Source organism: Parambassis ranga, chromosome 9 (assembly GCF_900634625.1).
Source record: "Parambassis ranga chromosome 9, fParRan2.1, whole genome shotgun sequence".
Lineage (NCBI taxonomy): Eukaryota > Metazoa > Chordata > Actinopteri > Ambassidae > Parambassis > Parambassis ranga.
In genome coordinates this window covers 7,737,732-7,761,391 of record NC_041030.1, presented here as the reverse complement: position 1 = coordinate 7,761,391, position 23,660 = coordinate 7,737,732, and the positions used below count along the sequence as shown (strand labels likewise).

The window sequence follows — 23,660 nt, the reverse complement described above, 5'->3', positions numbered from 1 at the left end:
CTAACCTCTGTTACTGCTTTGCACCTCTCTATCTTCACTCCCCTCTTCATTCCCCACTCGCCCTATTTCTATTTCGGTCCCTCGCTGAGTCAGATGGACGGCTCCCAACTTAGAATGACACAAACAGGCAGACCAACTCCCAATTCCGAGTGGCACAAAACATCAAGAGGACTCACTTACAAAATTGAAAAGATTTGGAGAAAATTATTAAGATGGAGGAATGTGAGAGTCTGGAGGAGATGACGGAACTGCAGGAGTTTCATTGTGAAGCTTCAGATGCCATCAGCCAGGACGATGAAGACGAAGTGGAAGAACTACAAAACAGGTGCTTTTTTTATTTGGGTCTCACATGCTCACTTTCTTTGTTTAGAATGGGAGAGTAACCATGTAAAGAAGGTCTCTAAACTTTTAAGTACAAAGACAATTTGTTGGAAGTGTCTGTCTGGAGAGTGTGAATGTACACCTAAGTTTCCCAAAGCAGCACAACTAAGCTCATTTAAACATTAAATTAACCATCTACTCACCGTATACAAGGACGTACCAGTGTGCTTTATTCTAACATTTGATATTATTCACTTTCCCATATTCTATATCCCATTCATCATGCTTTATATTGAGTGCTCTCCATGCCTTGTCATAAATAGTAGAAGACATTGATATGTTGGATGTATCAGTGAAGCCAAGGCATCTCTTCTCTTCTCTAATATTACATGAATGACGCTTTGGGACATCACCTTGCTGTAACCCTGCAGGGGCAGAGGTGTATTCATAGCAGGAGGGGCACAGCTCAGAGTGCATTTGATCATTATTTTTTCTCTCACATTGGCAGCCTGGCACCTGGTCTAATGCTTGAGATCTACACGTCTCAAGTAATCATCTTGAGAGTAGATAAACTGGTGTTACTGTGTTTTTCAGCTCTAGTGAAAAAGTAAATGTTGCTGAAATGTTTTGATTTGATTCATTGGTTTGTTCTCTGCTTGTATTTCCACAAGCCGTGCCAGAAGGATCTCCTCTTGCAGGCAGACTGTCATTTAGTCATTCCCGCTTACTTCTTGTGAACGATAACCAGCCTGCTCTCCTTCCCCTAACACCGTCCATTTCTCTCTCCTTCAGTCTACGAGAAGTCGTCCAGGACCAGTCGGTGAAGCCGAAACTCCAGTGTCTCATGGTGGATCCATCATTCTCCATGGTAACAGTTCAGAGTGAGGACAGTGGTATTGTTTGGGAGACAGCCTCTAGTCGCTGCTCTACTCCCTGGGCTTCTGAGACAAGCTCCATCTCTGAAGCTTGCAGCATGGAGGGTTCGGGAGGTGCAGGAAAGATCACCATTGTTTTTGATGAGGAGAAAATAGTTCGCAGGAGGACCAGGTCTGGAGGAAGAAGCAGCAGGCTGGGGGACAGGCTGAGCCGGCCTGGCAGTTCAAGATCGGCTTCAGCTCTGGGTGTGGAGAGACCAGAAATGATGGAAGTTTCTCTTCCTAATGTCAAGGAGGAGAAACCCCAAACAGAACAGGACTTGGAGGAGATAAAAAACAAGGATCAGCAGCTGTTCAGTTTAATTTCAGAGGGTTATGAAATCCTCAACATCAGAGTCCCTTCCAAACTCCCCACTGTGGATGAGGAGGAAAGTACTGAACTGCAGGACAATTTGTCTTATCTGGACCAGACTCCCAAGATCAAGTCCAAAAACCATCATGACTGGACACAGGAAGAGAATCATGCTGTACCAGAAGAGGAGGAAATAACAGATCAGGAGGTAGGTGTATTGTTCTGAGCATCTGATTGTTCATTTTGATCAGAATAATGTAATGATGTCTTCAATGGGTTGGGTTGCTGACTTCAATCTCTCCGCAGCCTTCAAAGCAAGCTTCCTCTCGGCCATCAGCAGACACAGAGCTCAGGCAAACTCCCACTCAGATAGAGCCCACCACTGACATTGACTATTTTGAGAAGTTTACACTTGTGGATGTGGTGGTTCCTGGAGAGCAAGCACCAGTGCTGGAGGGAGAGGCAGAGCAGCCTATGGTGAAACCTCAACCAGAAGAACAAAAACCTGCTAAGGAGGTGGCCACAGACAGCCCGTCTGCATCAGAGGACTCTTTCGTCTTTGTCACAGATGTGGATATAGTTGGAGAACACCTTGATGAGGTCTTCTATGGAGAAGGAGCTCCTGCTGCAGTCCATCAGAGGCCTGAGGACAAGGAAGAGGGAAGAGGTGGCATGAGATCAAGAAGAGAAAGCCAGAGATCAACAAAGGAAAATGGGGCAGTGTTGTTTGGGAGTGAAGAGACAACCCTCACTCCCATCTTTATCTCCCCAGGACCTCCTAAGATCATTGACCCCATTCTACTGGAGGAACCCACTGCCATGTCCTTCATGTACTCCGACCTGTATGAGGATGCTATGGGTGAAAGAAAAAAGAGTGATGAGGAGTACTCCGAGGCAGAGAGCTTAGCATCTGAAAAGTCTTACAAGAGACGTTTTTCTGATTCAGAGGAGGGAGGTGGGTACCTGGAGAAGTTCACCTTAAAAGATGAAACTCCCACAGTGGAGGTTCAGCTGGAGACCCTGGCAGACAGGAGGGAGGGGAGAATGATGTGGGCACAGAGTGATTTTGAAATGACTGGATGTCTAAACAGGGCAGTGGAAGAGGACGAAGTAGATGAGGGAAAGACAGTGACAGAGGAACTGAAGACGTGGGAGACTGATGTCGGAGAGAAAAGTAAAGACTTACATTCTGCAGTGTGTGAAGAAAAACTAGAAATTGTGGCAGAAACAGATAAGGAAAGGGACAAAACAGAACCACCTGTGGTAAGTCAAGAGGAGCCTGTAGGGGAGGATTCTGTTGAAGAGTCTAAACCACTTGAAGAAAATAAGGAGGATCAAGAAGTGAAGCCTCCAGAGAGCAGCACAGAAAAGCCTGAAATTCCCCTCATGGTCAGTAAAGCAGAGGAGAGTGAGGACCAGCAGAGAGAAGAGGAAAAAATATGCAAGCAAAGAAGTGCTGAACCAGAGCAGCCAAGTGAGACACAAACAGTGGCAGAAAAACTGAATGAAGTGCTAACAGAGATTACTGATGAGACAGCAGTGACACAGTCTGTGAGCAGTGTGGTTCCTGCTAAATCTGAAACACACTCAGAACCTATTGAGTGTGGTCAGTCTGAGGAAGCAGCTGCAGACACTGAGATGGCGGCTGCTGATGAGAAATTACTGACTGAGGCCTCACCTGAAGAGAAAGAACCAGAGAGACAGGAAACACTAAGTTCGACTGCACCCCCCACTGCAATGGACACATCAGCTGGAACTTCTGTGTGTGAGGAAAAAGGAGCAGCAGTTGAAGTTGTTCCTGAAGATTGCGCACCTGTTGAGGTTATCACTGACTGTGACTGTGCAGTGCACACAGTGGTGGAGGTGACTGAAACAGCAGTAAATGAAAAAGAAATTCAAACCCAAGTTCAGATTGATCTTCAGGAGGTAACAGGTGCAGAGACGACAAATGTTCAAACCCCTGAAAAGGAATCTCTGCCAGAGGAAACTGCTGCTGACAACAAGCTGCCTCAGATCATCATTCCTGAGACTGCAGCATCTGAGCAGGAACTAGAGGTTAAAGGTGAGACTTCAAAGGACGCCATCAAGCCTGAAGAGCTGGACACAGAATCAGAAAAGCAACAGAAGGCCGACAGTGAATCAGACAAAACAGCTAACACCGGGACTGTAGTCCAGGACATTGTGAATGTAGGCGATGAGTTAATCCTTATTGTCCCCAAAGGAAAAGCGGTGGAGATGGACATACAGGTTGGTCAGTGGTCAGAGAAGACTGACGAAGACACAGCAGCTGTACCTGAACCTGAAAGCATCTGTGACCTTCAGGCCCCAGTGGAAGAAACACAGACAGGGCCTCAAATAGAGGTAGAACCAGAAGTTGCTGTGAAGGAAGAAGTTGAACTACCAAGGGAGCCCTCACCACCTCCACCTGTGGAGGAGGTTGACTCAGAGGAGCAGAAGATGGAGCCGGTCTTAGAAGAGGACAAACTATCCTCTCCACTGAGGAGCTTTACTGCCCAGGAGGATTTATCTGCACTACACGGAGAGGACACACAGCCACAGGAGACGGCTGTAGAGCAAACAGCAGAGACCATGGAAGATGCACCAGAAACTGACATCATTAAAGAGGATGTAGTTCCGTTTATTCATCTGCAGGAAGAAGATGTAGAGCAAAAAATGGAGCTGGGTCAGGTGGTTCCAGAGACTCCAGAGGTGCCTGCTGATGAGCTGGGATTTGAGGTCATATCTGAACAGGATGCAAAACAGATGCCAGAACCTGAGACACTAAAAGATGAGGAGAAGCCAAAACCTGAAGAGAAGATGGAGATACAGACAGAAGAGAAGCAGGTGGAGGAGTCAGAGATGGAGGTAAAGAGGGAGGACAAGATGGAGGTGCAAAAGCGGGAAGGGGGGGGCATGGAAGAAAATACAGAGGAAACGATGGAGGTAGAGAGGAAAGAAATGGAGATGGAAGTAATGAAGGAGGATGAGATGGAGGTGGAGGAGAGGGAAGAGAAGATGGAGGTGGAGAAGGTGGATCTTCTCCCAGAAGAAGAGCCAATTGAAGCTGACTATGAAATCATTGATGCAGAAGAGGAGAGTGAGGCCCGGCTGGCTGCAGAGCTGGAGGGGATGGACTGGTTCTGTCTCACCTGTGAATGTCTGCTGACCGAGGATGACTGTGTGTCTGGAGAGCATCAGAGCCATGAGGTGAAACCTGTGGATACCGCATATGAAGAAATCAAGGTAATGTGCTGCAGACATGCAAGGAACTACAGACACAACAAAGAAGGACCTCCACAGTCCCCTGTGATTCTGATGATTACTAAAGTAACATCAGAGAACATGTTTATTTTTTGACACTGTCTTCCAGATCTTTGATTATTTTGTCATACAGCACCTCTCATATCTGACAGGAGGTTGCACTCCAATAGCAGGTCATCAACACGCTCTTCACTAGCTGTATTACAACACCATGTTAGTTTAGTCAAACCAATCTTAATTTAGTCAGCCATAACTTTTCCATTCACTCTGTCAGGTTGCGTGCACTCCTGCAGTCAGCTGGCAGGCTGCGGTTCAGCACATTGAACTGCTCTGATGCAATGCTCTGTTTTGATCAGTGGAAAGGTCCAGTGTGACATCATCAAGTAGGGACTGATATGTGATATGACAGAGAGAGAGAGAGAGAGAGATTTTGTTTACCCCACTGGCCCTCTGGTTCAGTACAGGGTCAGCCATCAACTTTATTTAATGGTGCAGCACTTTCTAACAATAAGAAAATCATTTTGTCTGACACAAGACACACAGGTGAGAAAATTCTCATTCTCACAGAGGGGAAACTTTATCCTGACAATGTCATCAAAATTGTCTAAATTTGCATTCCTTTGTAAATGCTGTGTCAGGTTTGTAAAGCATCGACTGTGTGTGTGTATGGTGGAGGTTGTCTGTGTGGTCTAACACTTTATTATTATTATATTGTATATATTGTTGGCACTGTTTGTTTTCTTTCTGACTGAATCCAAATTCAACATTTAGGGAGAAAGTTGAGAGAAACTTAAATGACAGCATTGCATGATAGGTTCTCTGCTTACTGATCCATTTATTGTGTGAAAGGGTGTTAGACGTCCCAGACGTCCCCCACACACCTGTTCTGACACTCAGAGTAGAGGCAATCTGTCTCTAAGGTGGAGAGCAGGGAGAGATCAATGGCCACAGCTTGACCCAGTTAAATGTGAGCTGCTGGTGACAGGAGACGGCCACTGCTCTTCACCCTGGAATGTCCTTAAAGCTGCAGTAGGGAACGTTTCTACAGTCATTCTGTCTATTCAAGAAAAAGAAAGGTGCAGGGTTAATGCATGTTTGTGTCATTGATCAGTAAGAAACCTGCTGTGACCTCTGCTCTGTGAGGGTTTGTGTATATTAGAAGCACACCTAATATTTTAACTGCAACTTGTATGACAGGGGACACTGAGTAGCTGGATCTCAGAGCTACAGGAGAGATCAGAGACTATTGAAGACTTGGTGTCTGAGCTGGAGCTGGCCTACAACTCTGTAGAGGTAAGGCACATTTAAGTAGGACGTCACTTGAATCTATAAGGTTTCTCAATACACCCCTCTGCCTCTGATCAGGACCAGTGTGTGGAGAGCGAGGCAGCAATGCAGGCTCAGAATGACGAGATGATGGCTCTGGTGATGGAGCAGTACAACAGCATGTCAGTCAGCATGGAAGAGGAGAAGAAAGCCAAGTTGGAACAGCTCTATGACCAGATTGTCTCCTTCCAAGAGAGCATCGACTCTGCCAAGGCCACTCTGGAGACCACAGCCCGAGAGGCTGAGACTGATGCACGGGTGAGGTTTACTGATCAGTTTGGGCAATGGTTGATGGTCAGAGTTAGTGCCAAATTTCTGATAAATCTCTCTTTTTTTCTTTAATCTCCTTTGCCACTAGTCACCTGAAGACATTCATGAAAGGTAAAGAGTCAGTGAAAGGAGCATCATCCCGACGAACCTTGTAATAAGCAGTGCAGCATGCTGATGTGTGTGCAGAACAAAAAGGAATGATCTGTGCTGAGTAATCTGTCTTAAGAAAGCAAAAAGAGAATGTTTTCTGTGGTTGTGGCCAGAAACGTGTTGATGGTTATTGTGTTTGTGTGATCAGACTCAAAGCAGCTCTGGACTCAACCTTCTCACTGGAGCTGGGTCCAAAAGGACTGCTGGTGTTTGAGGACTATGCCAAGGCCAATTCATCCAGTTCAAACCTTGCACAGCGCAAAGGAATTCCAGGTAGGTCTGCGACGTGAACACAGGCTAATGTGTACATACAGCATGTTAACAGTCTTGCTGGTTTGTTGACCAGTGCCTCAGAGGCCCACTCTGCAGCACCAGGAGCCGGGCTCAGCCACCAGTACCAGTGTCACTGTCTACTGGAAAGTCAACCCTGGAGATATCATTGACTGCTTCCAGGTCTACTGCATGGGGGAGCCACAAGGAGGTACATAATGTTAATGAAAGATAAGATAAAATGTCAAAATCATGATGGTAGTGAGTCTGAGGAATTTCTGTGCAGCTGTTTCAGAGGAGTACCGCGTCACAGTGAAAGAGAGTTACTGTGTCCTGGAGGAACTGGAGCCTGACAAGATGTACAAGGTGTGGGTGATGGCTGTCAACTACACAGGTTGCTCCCTGCCCAGTGAGAGACTTACCTTCAGAACTGGTTAGTATGCACACATGTAGGTTATTGTTTTTTTCTTTGCTGGCACTAGTTTTATAGGTTTTGATTCTCTGGGCGGTAGTTTGGAGTCTGGCGTTGATTGCAGAAGGAGAAAAAGAATGAAAGACCAGCCAAAGTTGTATTTCACACTGTCATTTTCTTTCGCGCAGCTCCGTCAGTGCCAGCGATCGACACAGATCGCTGCACCGTCATGTGGGATTCAGCCACGCTGAGTTGGAGCTCAGAAAAACAGACTCCCAGTCTGAGTTACACTCTTGAGTACTGCCGTCAGTATGAACTGGAGGGAGAAGGGCTCAGGTGGGTTTGTCTTCAATGACCACAGAAAGAAGGCCAATTTAATCAACTGTTCTTCAAACTAGCTCAGCTACACACTGACACATTTCATTTTTCACAGGTCTATCTCTGGTATCAGAGTCTGTGAGCAGAAACTACTCCTGCAGCCCAATGAGAATTACCTGTTTTACATCAAAGCTGTGAATGAGGCTGGTTCCAGTGAACAGAGTGAAGCTGCTCTCATTTCCACTAAAGGTGAAAAACACACACACTAAAATTTTTGTGGATATATGCATGCAGGAGTTTCAGTTTCCACATCTGTTCACTTTGTGGTTCTTTTTTCAGGGACAAGGTTCCACCTGCTGAAAGAGTCAGCTCATTCTGCACTGGAGCTATCTCAAAACCAGACCAGTGTGCACTATTCCCAGGATGCACCCAGAGACCAACGGTGAGTTTCACCCAGAAAGACATGTTGATGAAGAGTCTCAGCCATCCAGGTCATATTCGCTGAGACGATTGCTGATGCCTTGCTCAATCCAGAAAGCCTATATCCATGTGTCAGGAAAGTGTTAAGCCAGTGTTGGTGTGCTTCGTAGGTGTCCATCCATCCTGGGTGAGTTGTTACCAGCACAAGGTCTCTTCTACTGGGAGGTCATTGTGTCAGGAAGTACAGCATACAGACTTGGAGTGGCATACAGCACAGCCAGCAGAGACAGCCCACTGGGGGAGAACAGCCTGTCATGGTGTTTGCAGTGTGTTCCCACACCATCAGGGTATGCATAAAGAATTTATCCCACATACCCCATCAGATACTCTCTCATCTTGTTTTGGTCTATAACATATACTTGATCCCTCCAGTTGCAGGTACCAGTTACTCCACAATCATGTTCAGTCCACAGTGTATGTGATGGAGATGCCTGAGCGAGTGGGCACTCTACTGGATTACCAGCATGGCTGTCTGTCTTTCTACAATGCCCAAAGCGGTCAGTTGTTGGGTACCTTCAGGCAGCACTTCACCCATCCATGCCACCCGGCTCTGGCTTTAGAGTTGCCAGGCAGCCTGGAAGTCAGGATGGTGCAGGAGGTGCCTGAGTTTACCAAGGACAGCTAGCTCTGCTTCACACCTCACACTGAGGAGTTTACAGTTCTTGTTGGACATTGGTTAAATGATCCTACTTAATGTTGATTTACATGGTCATTATTGCAGAATACGGCATGATGGTGTCCCATTTTGTCTAAACAGACATAATTTATGAGTTTGTGTGGCTGTGTATGAGTATGACTGGAATTAAAAAACCTAAATTCTAAATTTAAACAAAATGATAAATCAGATTATTTTTATGTAATTGCCGTTCATTTTGTAATTTTGACCATCACCAGTATGCAGATTGACTGTTTTGTACTGTTTTGTCATATAAATGATTACTTTATATTTCTGCTTCTTTACTGAAGGCTCTAGAAAATTACTGTACAATTTTTCACTCAACAAGTTGAAATTGATGTCCTTTGTCACCCCAAACCTTAGACTATGAGATTATTCCATAATGTGTATAAGCCTGTTTTGTGTAAATATTTTTTAAAGCAATGTTTTGTTATGTTGGTACGTCCAAACTGACATGAGTTTAAAGAACAGTTATTTTTTTATAGGCACACAACTGGACGGGTGTGTTTTGTCCTTTGACACACATTCACCATCAGAGGGCAGTAGTGCTCCAGCATTGATATGAGTGTTGACATTAGTGCTTCTGGATACAGAACACGTGACACAACCACTAAAAATATTATATTGTCATGTATTTGTATTATAATGTACATTATTATAAAAATATACTTTAAATGTACAAAAATGTGTCTTCATTAAAATCAAATGTATTTCATCAACTCTAGGCCTAGAACACATTTAGTCATATATCTTTGAAATCATGCTTCACTTTCCAGAGAACTTACCATTCACATGCTGTTTTCCCTCCTCATGTCTGACAACTTTCCTCAATTCTGAGAAAAAGGAGAGGGGAGGAGAAAGAGCAGATGCATGTGTGGAGGGCACACACATGCAGCCCATCTGGGAACAAGCTGCTGGCCTTCATATGATGAGTTGGACTGCTCAACTGGAGCCTGAAGGAGAGTTCTTTGAGAAGTGACAGCCTTTTTTTTTAGTGGGACGGACTGCCTGTAAGAGGAATGGGGCTACACTCCGCCCATGGCTGAACTGTAGGATCTATTGGATTACAGCAGAAAGTTCATGTAGCACTGTTTGTTAGCTGAGCACATAGAAGAAGAGGATGGCAACAGTGTCATGGTTTACGTCACTAAAAGAGAAAGATCTATTTGGTACAAAATTGGAAACAGATCCAGAAATGTGATGTTTGTTCCCTTTTACTGTACCTACTAAAGCCAGCCAAGAGAGGACTCAGCAGGAGTCTCTCTCATGTAACTGATGAAGAATATCTGATGTCATGTATGCACCATTTCTTTAATTTTTTCCATGTCTCAGGCCAAATTCAGACAAAGGGCTCTCTGTCCTAACAACCTCTAATCAAATGATCACACAGTCAGAGAGGAATGATGGCCAGCAGTGAAATTTTCTGTAATTGTTTATGGAAAAACAAGCCAAGCTGTGGGTGTATCTTCATGTCTTAGTCAGAGTTATGGAGGATCTGCATATAAAAGTCTGTGAAAAAAACTCTGGCCCCATTTTTCTGCTTGAAAAAAGGGGGGAAGACACACATGGCCATGGCTGTATGGTTGATATATTTGTATTTCAGTAATACGAACAGAACTATGAACAACAAGCATGATAAAGTCTGACATATGTATCAAAATGGTGATTTTAAACAGTTGTACAAGTTGAACACCAGTAGTCATGGTGAAGGCACCCACATGGTCCTTAGAAGCTCAACAACATGCTGTAAATGGCAGCACACGCACACACACATATATATATATAATGAACATACATGTTTCAGAACACAGTGCTTTAAAGGGACTGTATGCATGATGGATTTAAACCCTTTTAACTGGGATCTAGAGAACCAATGACAGGAATCATATGAGCTGTGAGGGATCATTGTGTCAAGTGACAATTAAACAGGCACATGAAATTATAACAGAAAAATGTGCAAAGAATATTCATGAAACATTAAAGGCAACAACAAAAAACAGAAGGCTGTTAATGTCCAATAATATTGTAAAAATAAAAAAAACACAAATAAAAAGACACACTGGCTTTTGATAGTGCTCATAGGACAACTCTCACACATGTTAGTCCTAAATTGCATGAATAACTTTATGTAAGGCCCTTTCATTTCCTCAGTGTATCTGGAAAAGACTATGGACAAGCTGGTCAGCCCTATTTAGAGGAAACAACAAGTATATTACAATTAAATGACATATTTACAACTATAAACACTACAGATACAGCAGAGGGGGTGAAAGCATTAAATAAGTTAAACTTGTTATCTCTACAGTCATGACTGCACACAGGATAATTTACAGCAGTGTTAGAATATATACAACACTGTACACAGGAAATGGCTGAGGATGTGCGCTAAAGTGTCTGAGATAAAGAAAAATAAAATATCTAAATGATTTTGCTATATGGTGTTCCAGCTCTCTGCTCCACTGTAGTGACCAAGGTCCCTTTAACTCTGCATTTAAAGGATAATTCCAGTATTTTAAACCTCACCTATGAATCTCTCACAGTGCCAAAGTGCCGCTAAAATAGTTTTTGCCAGTTTTTACAATTCCTACAGAGATAGATGTATATCTACATCTAACATAAGATTAACGCTGTCAATGTAGTGTTTGTACTTAGGACAGTGTAGCCTAATGTTCTAAAAAACATGTGCTTGTGCATTTCCCACTGTGGAAATAAAATAAAGCACCGCACTTTGCACAACTTTCAAAGAATATCTTTGTAGGACAGGGACATGATGAAGTTATAGTTAGTTGTGCTACAATTGGATGACATCCCTCTTCTTGTCTGTGCACAGTGCTGCGTTTGCAGTGACAGTTTGACCCGAGGAGAACTGATAATCAAACAGGAGAGGACTTCTCCTCTCAAGATCAGAAAGTCATGTTGCAGAGTGAATGTAAGGTAGTGTTATTAACTGATTTTGTTGACCTGGCATCAGGCAGGCTGAAGGCATTAGCAAGCACTTGCTAGTGGACTTTGGCTGGCACGTCATATGTAATTTCATTGCAGCAGTTTGCAGGTTTAGTGTTCAATAGACTGAAATTATCTACTATTATTAATCATTTGGACACCTAATTCTGGAATTATCCTTTATATTCTCTATATTCTCCTTTCAAAGGCTCATTGCATCATCTGTAGTGATGCACAGAAGGACTGATTGTGTATATATATATATATATATATATATATATATATATATATATATATATATAGGAATAGAAGCTTACTTGAAAAATGCAAAATGGTCAACTCAGAGGTTCAACAGTGTCACTTACTGTCCCTGCTGTACTCTTCATTTCCTTCAAACTTTCTGTGTCTTTCTCATCAAGCACCGCTTCATAGTTCCACCCTCGACCACATACATGCATTCCTCTTTTTAAATGTCTCACATGCACTTTTTCTTCTCTTGCAGACAAACGTCTTAGAAATCTATCATCATTATCCTATAATAGTCTCTTATAATTATATTTTCATACTTCCATTAATTATGAACTGTTTTTCCCATTCAAGTCATAGTCCAGATTTCCAGTCATTTTTATAGTGACTGCAAGATGTTGAGTCAAATTTAGAGCAGCAGCACTTTCTTTCATCTACAGGGAGTTCCTTTGCGATTCATAAGGCTGGGTCAGGGTTGAAAGGTCAGGTGTTAAGCAGGGGTGGAGCTCTTTGCACTGGACAGGCTGGGTTTGGGGTCTGGTCTGTGGGGTTTGTGCTGTGGGCTGCTGCGAAGATTGTCATCCATCTACAGTAAAGGATGCACAGTTTTAGGGAGTGGGAAAGACACAACATAAAAAGGACTGGGATGCTATAAATTACAGTATATACAGTAGTGAGGGCACCTGCTGAAAGCATGCAAAAGAAGAGAAAGGGAAAGCAGATGCACCTTTTCTATCAAGTTGGACTCTTTGTTTACAAGCTGAGTTAGTTTCTGCAGGTTGGCATCCATTGTTTCCTGAACAGGTGGGGGAGGACCTGGAGAGAAATGAAGGAAAGGAACACCCACAGAGGAGGAGACAGACAGTGGAACGAGAACAGTGTTAGTCAGTGTTGGTCGACAGCCAGAAGTAAAACAAACACGTGAAGAAACAGAAAGAGCTAATGATGTCAATGTAAAACCTTCCCCGCATCTTTGCTAAAGCCCCAAAGAGTCAGTGTTTACAGTGTGTGCACTGATCTTACAAGGGTGGTCCAAGCTGAAGTAGACTGCGAGGATGTTGTCACAGAAGCGTGTGATGTTATCCAGCTGTTTGAGATGGCTCTGCAGAGGGCTCCTAGGAAGACTGGCTTTTTGAAGCGGAGCAACAAAACCAAAGACAAAGGCATCCAGACTGGTTGGCCTATGATCACAAACACACATGAGGAAAACATACTTTTTCATCTTTTCCAAAAAGCACCTAAAATAACTCTGAAATAAACTGTGAAAGCTCACGAGTCGCCAAAGAAGTAGTTTGCTGTTCCCAGTCTGTAGGAAAGGAGATTCAGGCACTCTTTAGCATCACTGTAGATCTGCAGCAGAAGAGCGACAGATTCGCAGCTGTCAAACCACGAAGCTGAATCAGCATGTAGCAGATAATTCAGTCAGAGCAGTATTTACCTTTCCCTCCACCTCACTGATTCTGTGTAGAGGCGCCTCTCCTTTGGTCAGAAGGATGCGGGAGAGGGCGATGTTGGCATGGCGACTAGGGACAAAAAAGTTGAGAGGGAAAGGCGAATGTGAGGCAAACCAAGGCCGGGTCAGGTTGGTGTAGTTTTCTGCATCAACCCAGAAAGTGTGCAACTGCAAGACATGAAACATCTCCTTAAATACAGGCAGTGCTCAGAGGTTAGTTCATGTTAGGAGAAGAGCAGAGGTGTTACCACAGCTGGTCTCAGTTTCTCTTCCAGCAGAGCGATGTAGGCCATTGTGTCTGCTCCTTGTCTGGCTGTCAGCTCATAGTCTGCATTGAACCTCTGTAAAACAACAAAATTACTGTAGGTGAACTGACTGAGCTAAAGTGTTTAAGTTATATACTGACAGCAGACAGTCTCACCTGTTTCCTCAGAAAGTTAAGAATCTGTGCAGGCTCTTGAATTGCAGAGTCTCCACAAAGCAACTCTGGGACAGTCGCTGTGGACAAAGAATTTAAAAGGAGAAAGAGGATGCAGTACAGGATAAGGGGATGACATTAATATAACATGTTATTGATACCTTTCAATAATTTTCCCTACACCGAAACCACAACATAAATTCTGATTGATTAGCGCTGTAGCCCACCTGTTATTGTTTTCCATGTCCAATCTATAGGAGAAATTGAGACTGTTGCCCCAGAAAACTTTGCGTATGCCTGAAAGAAAATAAAAATACGAATCTGTTCAGACAGTAAAGCACCTTAAACAATTTTAAGGGGTGAAAGTATCAAGAATTTTACATATCCAATGTGGAAATGTGACACTTCTATCAAACAAATTTTTGTATGATGTCAGTCTGTGCACGCAAGGTAACATCAGCAGCAAATCATGAAACCATTGACTGACTTCTTATGTTTGAGATGTTTTGTCTGTGTTGTAAGAAATAAATAAATAAAAATACCACAATATTTACTCCCCTAATTGATTATTTCCGATACTTAGCAAGCCTATGCAGAATACGCAAAAACTATTAACACAACAATGCCATGAGTGTCTGGTGTCCACGAAAGGTGTCCCCTTGTGGCAACAGTTGCAACTACATATATTCACTGGCAGACAAGATGTTTAACAGCCAGCAAACAAACAAATATATTCAGATTCTGACTTTATTATTGACTTGTCTATCAGTCGGTACAGAGCGGATAAAGCCACCAATATAAACACATGTATGAAAATCAGGGCTTCAGCTTGCTGACCTTGAAGGAACACATTTTTTAGCAATGATAGTGACTTCTGACAGCCAGCCTTACGCGAAGGATAAACCACGCTGTCTGCACAGCTGTTATTTTGATGCGGGGACGTGAAATTCAACAGGAGATATTATTTTCTGTCCCGCACATCGGCGAAGCTAACTTGCTGCAGCAGGTAAGTTAGCATGGAAGCTAACCAGAGAGGCGACACGTAAAGAAAAACAGAAAAGTAACTTGTCCTCTTAGAAACAGCGATGGATACAGTGACCCTGTTATTTGGTTTCCACGAGAAGGCGATAATCTTACCAGAACTATCAGGGACTCGGTGTGAACAGACGGCAAACCCCAGTCTCCTCCCCAGCATCTTAGCTCCATGGCAGCCGCCATGTTTTGATTCATGAGAGGGGCTGATGACGTCACGGGGTACCTGTCATAGCAGAGGCGAAAATCATTTAACAGATGGAAAATATTTTGATGGTTTCTGAAGAATGTGACTGTTTTTTATAATTACATATCTGATTTATGTCACAACCAGTAAATATCTGTTTCTTGATAGTTATATAATAAGATCATCATGAAAGAACATTTTGTGCTTCATGAATTCCGTATTGACATCAGTTGCAGAGATTTATAGCTTACATTTACAAAGGTTAATGGGCACTTACTCCCAATTTGTATTACTTCTCACCTAGCCCTGATATATTCATTTGTTGTGAAAAGGTGTGAGAAAATAAAAACTTGTGAAATCATTTTTAAATGTCAAAAGTTTACAAGGGATATGTCATGTGGCTGATGTTTTGTCAGCGTATCATGTCAATATTATGGCAATAGTTTAAAACCAAATATAACATGATGAAAATGTCATATTGCTCTTTTATTGTCCGGTTTTATATGTTTTAAGACCTGTTGTGAAAAAAAACAGTGATGTGGGGGAACAAGTGCTGTGCAGTTTAATTTCCATTTGTGTGTAATTTGTTCAGGTTTAGACTGTTTAAGGTTGCCAGGTGTTTGGTCAGAGGCCAGGCAGCCAGGCAGCCAGGCGGCCAGACAGCGATAATGCACAGAGGGATGGTAAATGTCTCTCTTTGGCTCTGGAGATGTTGAAATGTACCCTAGGTCAGTAGAGAAAGCTTTAAGACAAGTACCAGACATATATCATCAAATGTTTCCAGGACTTAAAACAGCCCTAAGTCTAGTCCTCTGTGTGTCCTTCCTTTCCCACATCCTCCAGCAGATCCAATCTGAAGAAGGTTTTGCAGAGGCAAGCTAAAGCCAGATTAAATCAAATTAAAAGCATATGTCACAGATTTATACAGCTCAGCTGGCTTGGTGAAGATGAGCCGCCTGGGGATCGAATCCACATTCATGACACAGGTTCATGATGTTTGTGAAGAAATAAAAACAATAGGCAGCTGGAATAGGCTCTCCCCCTTCCTCCCTTAAGCATTTTAGACATTTTTAAGAGCTGGCTGGCTGTATTCAAGCTGATTTAGAGGAATTTTATCCCAAATTCCTTAACAAGAACCTCAATGTCTGGAGACTCTAAATAAAACAGAGACCTAAATACATAAAAGAACCCTCATATAATAAAATTCCAATACATTATCCTTACATTTTACATAGTAGCAGCCTTATTAAGTTCAACATTTGCAGCCAGTGACAACATCCAGCATCATTTAATCGGTAGCAAAGGGGACACTCCCCCAAATCTTCTAAATAGCCTTTTCAACGTGCTACTTTCAGTGAACGAGGACACTCCCCTTTTGCTTTAAAAGCTGTGCATGTGGACACCAAACCATCTCACCTCTGCTGAGATTTTCCTTCACCATCTGGACGTGTCATCACCTCTGTGGGGAGATCAATCTCATTGATCCACAGGAGGAAGTTTTTTTTTCTTCATCAGGACCGGGGCTTCTTTTAAAGGTGTGTCCCACTCTAAAGAACTGACATGTGTGTCAGAGCCGTGGCTCTGTCTCTGGTGCTGCAGCAGCTGCTACTCACTGTCACAGCTCAAGGCATTGGTAAGTACCGGCTCCTCACCATCCACGTCCTCCTGGAAAACATTATGCCTCTTTGTGCTGCAGATGGACTCAGACTTTTGGCTAAATCAACCTATGTTTTTAATGATCAGTTGTCCACAGACAAGTGGCAAAAATGATGATTCTGCTGATTTATTTGGCTTGAAACTATAGGGTGAGTAGTTTTTTGTGTAGAAGGCCAAGAATCTAGTAACAGTCTGACCCAATTAAGATGGCAAATCAACACTAACGTCCATGTGAGAAGTACATTTGAAAAAACTTTAATTTGCCTGGAGTCTACACGCAAATGTTTCCATAAAATCTCCCGTCACTTGGTGTTATTCCTTAAATACAGCTAATGATAGTGTGAAAGTGTGTGTGTGTGTATATCCGTGCACTGTGAGCGTGAGTGTGTGAGGCAGTGGAAAGTCTTTACTGCTGCTCCTTTCTGCAGTTCCAGTCTACCACTCTATAAAACACAGCGGGACACAAGTATGAATGCACGCACACACACAGACACATATAGAGATACAGTCACACATAATAAAGTTCCATAGTGCACTGACTCAGCAGTTCACAGCCACTAAGACACAAAATCAAAATTTAAAGAAAGCCAGCTCCACTTATAATGTACCAGATGAAGTGTATATTTCCAGCTTTCTAACAGTCCTCTCCTGTGTTAAGTCTACGACCTGCTGGTGTCACCGGACTGCCTGCCAGACCTGCTCCAAGGAAGCCTGAAGAACAAAGGGCGGGATGAGGCCTTCCTCCTCTCATCCTTCAGGCTCCACAATAAGGCCCCCACCTCTCTCTATAGTGTCATCAACCCCAAAGACAACACCAAGTACCTGGAGTTCAGTGTGCAGGCCAAGCTGAACAAAGGTGAATTGTTACACTTACAGCGCACACTACATTATCAGCTATCTGTGTCAACATGCTCTGTTTCCTTCAGTGACCCTTCGTTATCAGAAGACTGATGGCAGATTTGGTACCACCAGCTTCAACCCTGGATCCCTGGCGGATGGACGCATCCACCATGTGATGCTGCATGCCAGCGGCCTACAGCGAGGTCCACATCGCCTCAACATCTATGTGGACTGCAGACTGGCTCACTCTTTGGATGATCTGCCCGCTGCGTTCGGGTCACTGCCGCCTGGTCCCAACAAGGTGGCACTGAGAACACTGCAGTCCAGTGGACAGGTGAATCAAAAGTCATGAGCAGTGGACTCTCAAACAATGAATACTGTGACTTGATGTGTCATTAGTGCTGTTTCCTCTGTCTAAGGATGAACTGACAGACCTGAAGCTGGTGATAGAAGACACCATAGACAATGTGGCCACTCTGCAGGACTGTAGCGTGGACCAACCTGAATCTCTGCAGCTGCTGAGTGAGAACCGCTGACATCACCTGCTAAACAGGAGACCTGGTTATTGAAATTCAATTATTTAATCAATTAAAAACAACCCTCAGGTGTCCAGGGAGGAAGGCCGATGCATGATCAGACCACCATAGAGGATCTGAAGACCATGTTATCTGAGATGAAGCAGCTGCTCAACCAGCAGGTACTCTGTTCTGTGTGCCAGCAATTACTGTTTTCTTTAAACATGTATTTTGCAGAATATAACACAGATTTACAATCTTACAATTTTAAACTTCATGTTACTTAAGAGCATTCTCCATGTTTTGTTATAAAACCCTACTGATTTTCTAAAGCATTATGTTACCTTAGTAACAGCTGATAGAGTGAGCAGCAGTGATCACTTTATCATCGGATACGAGTACAGATTCCAGTTAATCTGTACAGGCAGATTATTTGTTGGGAGGTGAGGCATCAAACAGGGAGCCTGAGGCTATACGATGCTATTTGAACATTAACCTACACACTGAGAGAATCCTTTATGGAGCCACAGCAGAAATATTTCTTAGCAATTCAGTTTTTTATGCATTTTCAAAAAAAAAAGGTCTTTAATGATAGACAGCACAGTGACAACACTAATATCCGAGCAACACAGTTCTTTAACAGTTCTCTGTTTTTAGATAAAGGAGACCACTTTTCTGAGAAATACCATCGCTGAGTGTCTGGCCTGTGGTAAGCAGCAGAAAAAATACTCATGTGCAGTGTTTAGACTCTTCGATTGACATTTTAACTGTTGTGTGTGTCTATGTGGGCCCACAGGACTTGGGGGTAATCCAGCCAGCACAGGTCAAGGTCCACATCCCAGGCAGTTTGACATGCAGCCTCAGCACCTGACTCAGTGCCCACCTGGCACCTGCTTCAGACAGGACATGTGTATCCGTTCAGAGCTGGGGGGTTTCCAGTGCGCGCCCTGTCCTGATGGATACACAGGGGATGGGGTGCACTGTGATGATGTGGATGAGGCACGTTTTGTATGTTTATCAGTGTGTATATTAGTCAACGTAGCAATTGACTGTTCCTTTCTGTGCTTCAGTGCCAGTTTAATCCATGCTTTCCTGGTGTTCGGTGTGTGAACACTGCTCCTGGTTTCCGCTGTGAGCACTGCCCTCTGGGGTACACCGGACCAGAGCTAAATGGAGTGGGAGTGTCGTATGCTAAGTCACACAAACAGGTACAAGAAAAATGACACTATGACAGACTTGTTTAGTCTGATTTAAATCAGTACCCTGACTCTGTTTGTACCTCTGTTCCTCCTAGGTGTGTGAAGATATAGATGAGTGTCTGAGCCCGCCTAACAGTGGAGGATGCACTCCCAACTCTCACTGCTACAACACCATAGTAAGACTACTGGTGCCCAGCTCATTTAGTTCATAGCTCAGGGTTCTGGTCTGTGACACTGCACTGTCCTTTTTAGGGATCCTTCCGCTGTGGAGAGTGTAGGACTGGGTTCACAGGTGACCAGGTGAGAGGCTGCCAGGGTACCAGGCTCTGCGCCAACGGTCAGCCCAACCCCTGTGACGCCAATGCTGAGTGTGTTGTGGAAAGAGACGGCAGCATTAGCTGTGCGGTGAGAATTCACAGCAAAAACATTCCCTGCTGTCTCGTTCTACATTAAGTTGTAGCCTCTTTTTTTCCTTCTTTTGTGTGTATGTTAGTGTGGTGTCGGCTGGGCCGGCAATGGCTACGTGTGTGGAAAGGACACAGATATTGACGCATATCCTGACAGTAAGCTCCTGTGCAGAGACAACACCTGTAAGCAGGTACTCATTGCTACATTCCCAACCTCCTCCTACTTTTAAGTGGTGTGAGTATTAAAAAACAGTGCTGTGTTTCAGGACAACTGTGTGTTTGTGCCTAACTCTGGACAAGAGGATGCAGACAGGGACGGGTTGGGTGATGCCTGTGATGATGACGCAGACAGTGATGGCATTATCAACATAGATGTAAGTGACTTAGTTTCAACATACAGTACCATGAGCTCTCATGAGGCGTCTTTACAATGTATTTGTCTGTCGCAGGATAACTGCTGGCTCGTCCCTAACGTGGATCAGAAGAACAGCGATAAGGATCTCCATGGCGATGCCTGTGACAACTGCAGGACAGTTGAAAATCCTTCACAGAGAGATACAGACCAGGACGGTCTGGGTGACGAATGTGATGATGACATGGATGGGGATGGTAAGTGTGTGAGAAGCACAATGTGAAACCAGACTTCTGATAAATGCATTCGAAGGTTCTGTGTGTGTTTTATCGAAACTACATCCTGTCTGGACCGGACCAGGCAAGAGATCAACCTTTACAGTCCTGTTTGGAGGACAGACAGGGACATTTTTTGTTGCTTTCACTGTGGACTGCCAGTGCTTCATCAATGCAAAACATCCTGCTGTCCTTTTTGTTCTCTGGGTGTGTGTCTGTATCCAATTCACATCGTCTACCAGTTAGATCACCGGCTTTCAGGAAAAAACAACTTCAGCATCATTAAAAAAACAACAACAACAAACCACTTTTAAATGTTCCTGCTGGAATCTTAAGAGTTGTTTCATAACATACCTCACTCCCCTTTTAGATGACCTTTTATTTGCTCCGGTGGAAACACAGTTTTAGCAGTGTGTTTATGCATGTTCGGTGGCTGCTGTTTGTTCGGTCCGGCACAGCTCCAGCCTCTTGATCATTTGGTTATGTCTTTAAGTCCAAGGCTGGATTGCTAAGGACTTGGTCATGTCTGTCTCCTCACTAAAAGCATTTTCCATGGTAAACCTGTGCCAGGCCACTGATGAAGGCCACTGGAAACTATTTCACCTTTGCCTTAAACAAACACTGCCATCTGGTGATGCATTTTACTGTTTTATTTTCCCGTCACAAGGCAGAGATGAAAGCACTTTATGTTCCCAGGTTTGAAAAATATTCTTGACAACTGCCAGCGAGTCCCCAACCCAGACCAGAAGGACAGAGACAATGACGGAGTGGGAGACGCCTGTGACAGCTGTCCTGACATGCCCAACCCCAACCAGGTCATAAACCAAACCACAGCCTCATCTGCTGCCATAACTCTGACATAATTGTTTGTTTTGTCGACCTGCAGTCTGACTCAGATGATGACCTTGTGGGAGATACCTGTGATGACAACATAGACAGGTAGAGTCTGCATCACTGTCTGTCTGCGGAACAAGTGTCAGGTTTGGCTGTTTGTTTTACTGTCTGCTCCTTTCTCAGTGATGGTGACGGCCACCAAAACACAAAGGACAACTGTCCCACAATCATCAACTCCTCTCAGCTGGACACTGACAAAGATGGAATGGTTTTTATCTCAGTTTTCATCTTTTACTTCATTCATTTTAAACAATTTCTTATATTTATATACTGATATTTAGATGAATCATTCCTCACATTCTTTGGTAGGGAGACGAATGTGACGATGATGATGACAACGACGGCATCCTGGATGATGATGACAATTGCAGATTAGTTCCTAATCCAGACCAGAAGGACTCTGATAGTTAGTATCACTCACTGTTTGTTCCTTCATGTGAATGAAAATACTACATTTATGAAGTTATTATACTGAAGGTATATTGTTCTTGCACTTCCCTTTCTGCTGCTTCATCTCCCAGCTTTACTTGATTTTAAGATAGGGGCTTTTTTAAGTTCCTCTCCTTTCTCCTAATCCTCTGACAAACCCTCAGATTCGTCTGCTGTTTCTGTCTGTAAAGTGTAGAAAACTAGTTCCACCTCCTGCAGCTACAACTATAACCTGCTCCTCTAACACTGGTGATGCTTCACTATCACTAATTAATCAAACCAGAACTTTAAAACTTTATGTTCAATTTGCTATGAGGCTCAGGTGCCCTTCGGTAGACCATCTGAATACTTCCCCCACCGCTATGTGTGTAGATGCATGTGTACAGTGTAAGTTGTTGTGTGTCTTTCAGATAGTTGGAGATGCATGTGAAGGAGACTTTGACAAAGACAATGTTATCGATGTAATCGACCACTGCCCTGAGAACGCTGAGGTCACCCTGACCGACTTCAGGGCCTATCAGACTGTAGTGCTGGACCCAGAGGGTGACTCTCAGATTGACCCCAACTGGGTGGTTCTCAACCAGGTAACAACAGCCTACAATTTGTTTTCTGTGTCTTTATCTGTAATTTTCTTTCTTTCCAAGCTAAAAGTTGTGTTTTCTGCCCATTCTGCTAAATGAATGCACCCCATTACTGTACAATAAAACCTACAATTAGAAATTAAATTCACTCTGTTTCATTGTCAGGGCATGGAGATAGTCCAGACCATGAACTCTGACCCTGGTCTCGCTGTAGGTAAATAGCTTCTTACTTCTGGTCTCCGTTTGTTTTTAAACACTTTGGGTTTTTTGCCATGTTGATCTCTGAGCTGTTGTCGTGTATCTGTAGGCTACAAAGCCTTCAGTGGAGTGGACTTTGAAGGAACCTTCCACGTGAACACGGTGACAGATGACGACTACGCTGGCTTCATTTTTGGCTACCAGGACTCCTCTTCTTTCTACGTAGTGATGTGGAAGCAGACAGAACAAACCTACTGGCAGGCGGCTCCCTTCAGAGCCGTGGCTGAACCTGGAATACAACTCAAGGTGTGGAGTGGGAGAGTGTGTCTGCTGTTGTCACCTGTTGACACTTTGTTCCCCCCCTTAATCTTACAGTGTGTATGCTTTTTACCACCAGGTGGTAAAGTCTAAGACAGGTCCTGGTGAGTATCTGAGGAACTCCCTGTGGCACACAGGAAACACCCCCGACCAGGTAGGTCTCCTGTGGAAGGATCCCCGGAACGTCGGCTGGAAGGACAAGGTTTCCTATCGCTGGTTCCTCCAGCACAGACCACAGGTTGGATACATCCGGTACAAACACACACTCTCACATATTAATGCACACTCAAAAGGTGTGAACTGACTAACAATTTTCACCTCATGTGTGAATTTAGGGCTCGTTTTTTTGAGGGTTCAAACCTGGTGGCAGACACTGGGGTGTTAATTGACACCAGCATGAGAGGCGGGCGTCTGGGTGTGTTCTGTTTCTCACAGGAAAACATCATCTGGTCCAACCTGAAGTACCGCTGCAATGGTGAGTGTGTGTGACTAAAAGACAGCCAGCCACAGAGGCCCTGAGTAAATATGCTGATGAGATCTGTTTCCCATTTCCACAGACACTATTCCTGCTGACTATGAAGATCTGTCCAGAACACAAAGTGAAGTCACAGAGGGGGCGTGAGCTGTCTTGGGGACAAGCTGGGCGCTGAAAATGCAGATAAAAGTAGCAGAGTTGTAAGCAAAGATAACAAAAGCCAGCAAACGATGATCTTTATATTACACAGGCTTAGAAAAGCATAACATTGGGCATTATCTAGTTTTATGACTAATCAGCACTCTTCATGTGTATCTCTTTTAGTTTATGAGTGAAATAAATTGTAAACAATAAAGTTTTTTTTTAGCATCAAAGCACATTCTCCTATCTGTGTGAAAAAATGACCAGTAATAATGAAGACACACGATGCTTAGTGGATGTTTTATTGAAAGAATCTAAGCAACGTGAACTGCATGGCACCTGCATTTTACAACATACTTCTTGGTCTAGAGGTGTTTGTGTGTGTATGGT

General features: G+C 43.7%; 3 protein-coding genes across 4 annotated transcripts; 2 read left to right on the top strand and 1 right to left on the bottom strand.

Moving 5' to 3' along the window:
- Window positions 1-69: 69 nt before the first annotated feature.
- On the top strand, window positions 70-8,981 carry cmya5 (cardiomyopathy associated 5). The gene is made up of 14 exons (XM_028414054.1): window positions 70-325; window positions 1,114-1,756; window positions 1,855-4,791; window positions 6,007-6,102; window positions 6,175-6,393; window positions 6,494-6,516; window positions 6,704-6,828; window positions 6,902-7,036; window positions 7,112-7,258; window positions 7,426-7,573; window positions 7,671-7,804; window positions 7,895-7,997; window positions 8,146-8,322; window positions 8,408-8,981. Exons 1-14 carry the CDS (start codon window positions 213-215, stop codon window positions 8,658-8,660), a joined length of 5,253 nt encoding a protein of 1,750 aa, XP_028269855.1. The 5' UTR covers window positions 70-212; the 3' UTR covers window positions 8,661-8,981.
- A 1,308-nt stretch (window positions 8,982-10,289) lies between these two features.
- mtx3 (metaxin 3) lies at window positions 10,290-14,996 on the bottom strand. Of its 2 annotated transcripts, XM_028414055.1 has the most exons (9): window positions 14,909-14,996; window positions 13,999-14,068; window positions 13,775-13,851; window positions 13,602-13,694; window positions 13,339-13,521; window positions 13,174-13,250; window positions 12,924-13,081; window positions 12,628-12,716; window positions 10,290-12,486 (listed from the first exon to the last, which is right to left on the bottom strand). In XM_028414055.1, the coding sequence occupies exons 1-9, from the start codon at window positions 14,987-14,989 to the stop codon at window positions 12,391-12,393; spliced, it is 924 nt and encodes a 307-aa protein (XP_028269856.1). In that variant the 5' UTR covers window positions 14,990-14,996; the 3' UTR covers window positions 10,290-12,390. The 2 variants fall into 2 exon arrangements, with proteins under 2 accessions (XP_028269856.1, XP_028269858.1); XM_028414057.1 differs by lacking the exon at window positions 12,628-12,716.
- A 1,395-nt stretch (window positions 14,997-16,391) lies between these two features.
- On the top strand, window positions 16,392-23,503 carry thbs4a (thrombospondin 4a). The gene is made up of 23 exons (XM_028413750.1): window positions 16,392-16,623; window positions 17,305-17,502; window positions 17,573-17,820; window positions 17,906-18,008; window positions 18,092-18,183; window positions 18,659-18,710; window positions 18,798-19,000; window positions 19,072-19,209; window positions 19,296-19,376; window positions 19,453-19,605; window positions 19,694-19,798; window positions 19,874-19,981; window positions 20,057-20,216; window positions 20,931-21,049; window positions 21,121-21,173; window positions 21,252-21,336; window positions 21,438-21,534; window positions 21,972-22,141; window positions 22,304-22,352; window positions 22,446-22,642; window positions 22,734-22,906; window positions 22,990-23,129; window positions 23,212-23,503. The coding sequence occupies exons 1-23, from the start codon at window positions 16,551-16,553 to the stop codon at window positions 23,274-23,276; spliced, it is 2,862 nt and encodes a 953-aa protein (XP_028269551.1). The 5' UTR covers window positions 16,392-16,550; the 3' UTR covers window positions 23,277-23,503.
- The last annotated feature ends 157 nt before the right edge of the window (window positions 23,504-23,660 follow it).

Excerpts from the sequence above, each read along its gene's own strand:
- mtx3 (XM_028414055.1), bottom strand. The coding sequence starts at position 14,989 with ATGGCGGCTGCCATGGAGCTAAGATGCTGGGGAGGAGACTGGGGTTTG. Across the intron at positions 13,522-13,601 it reads AGAAACTGAGACCAGCTGTG|TTGCACACTTTCTGGGTTGA; the intron begins GTAACACCTCTG and ends CATGTCTTGCAG. Across the intron at positions 13,082-13,173 it reads AACTACTTCTTTGGCGACTC|GCCAACCAGTCTGGATGCCT; the intron begins GTGAGCTTTCAC and ends TTGTGATCATAG.
- thbs4a (XM_028413750.1), top strand. The coding sequence starts at position 16,551 with ATGTGTGTCAGAGCCGTGGCTCTGTCTCTGGTGCTGCAGCAGCTGCTA. Across the intron at positions 18,184-18,658 it reads AGCAGCTGCTCAACCAGCAG|ATAAAGGAGACCACTTTTCT; the intron begins GTACTCTGTTCT and ends CTCTGTTTTTAG. Across the intron at positions 22,353-22,445 it reads TGACCCTGGTCTCGCTGTAG|GCTACAAAGCCTTCAGTGGA; the intron begins GTAAATAGCTTC and ends GTGTATCTGTAG.
- cmya5 (XM_028414054.1), top strand. The coding sequence starts at position 213 with ATGGAGGAATGTGAGAGTCTGGAGGAGATGACGGAACTGCAGGAGTTT. Across the intron at positions 6,103-6,174 it reads TGGCCTACAACTCTGTAGAG|GACCAGTGTGTGGAGAGCGA; the intron begins GTAAGGCACATT and ends GCCTCTGATCAG. Across the intron at positions 8,323-8,407 it reads TGTGTTCCCACACCATCAGG|TTGCAGGTACCAGTTACTCC; the intron begins GTATGCATAAAG and ends TGATCCCTCCAG.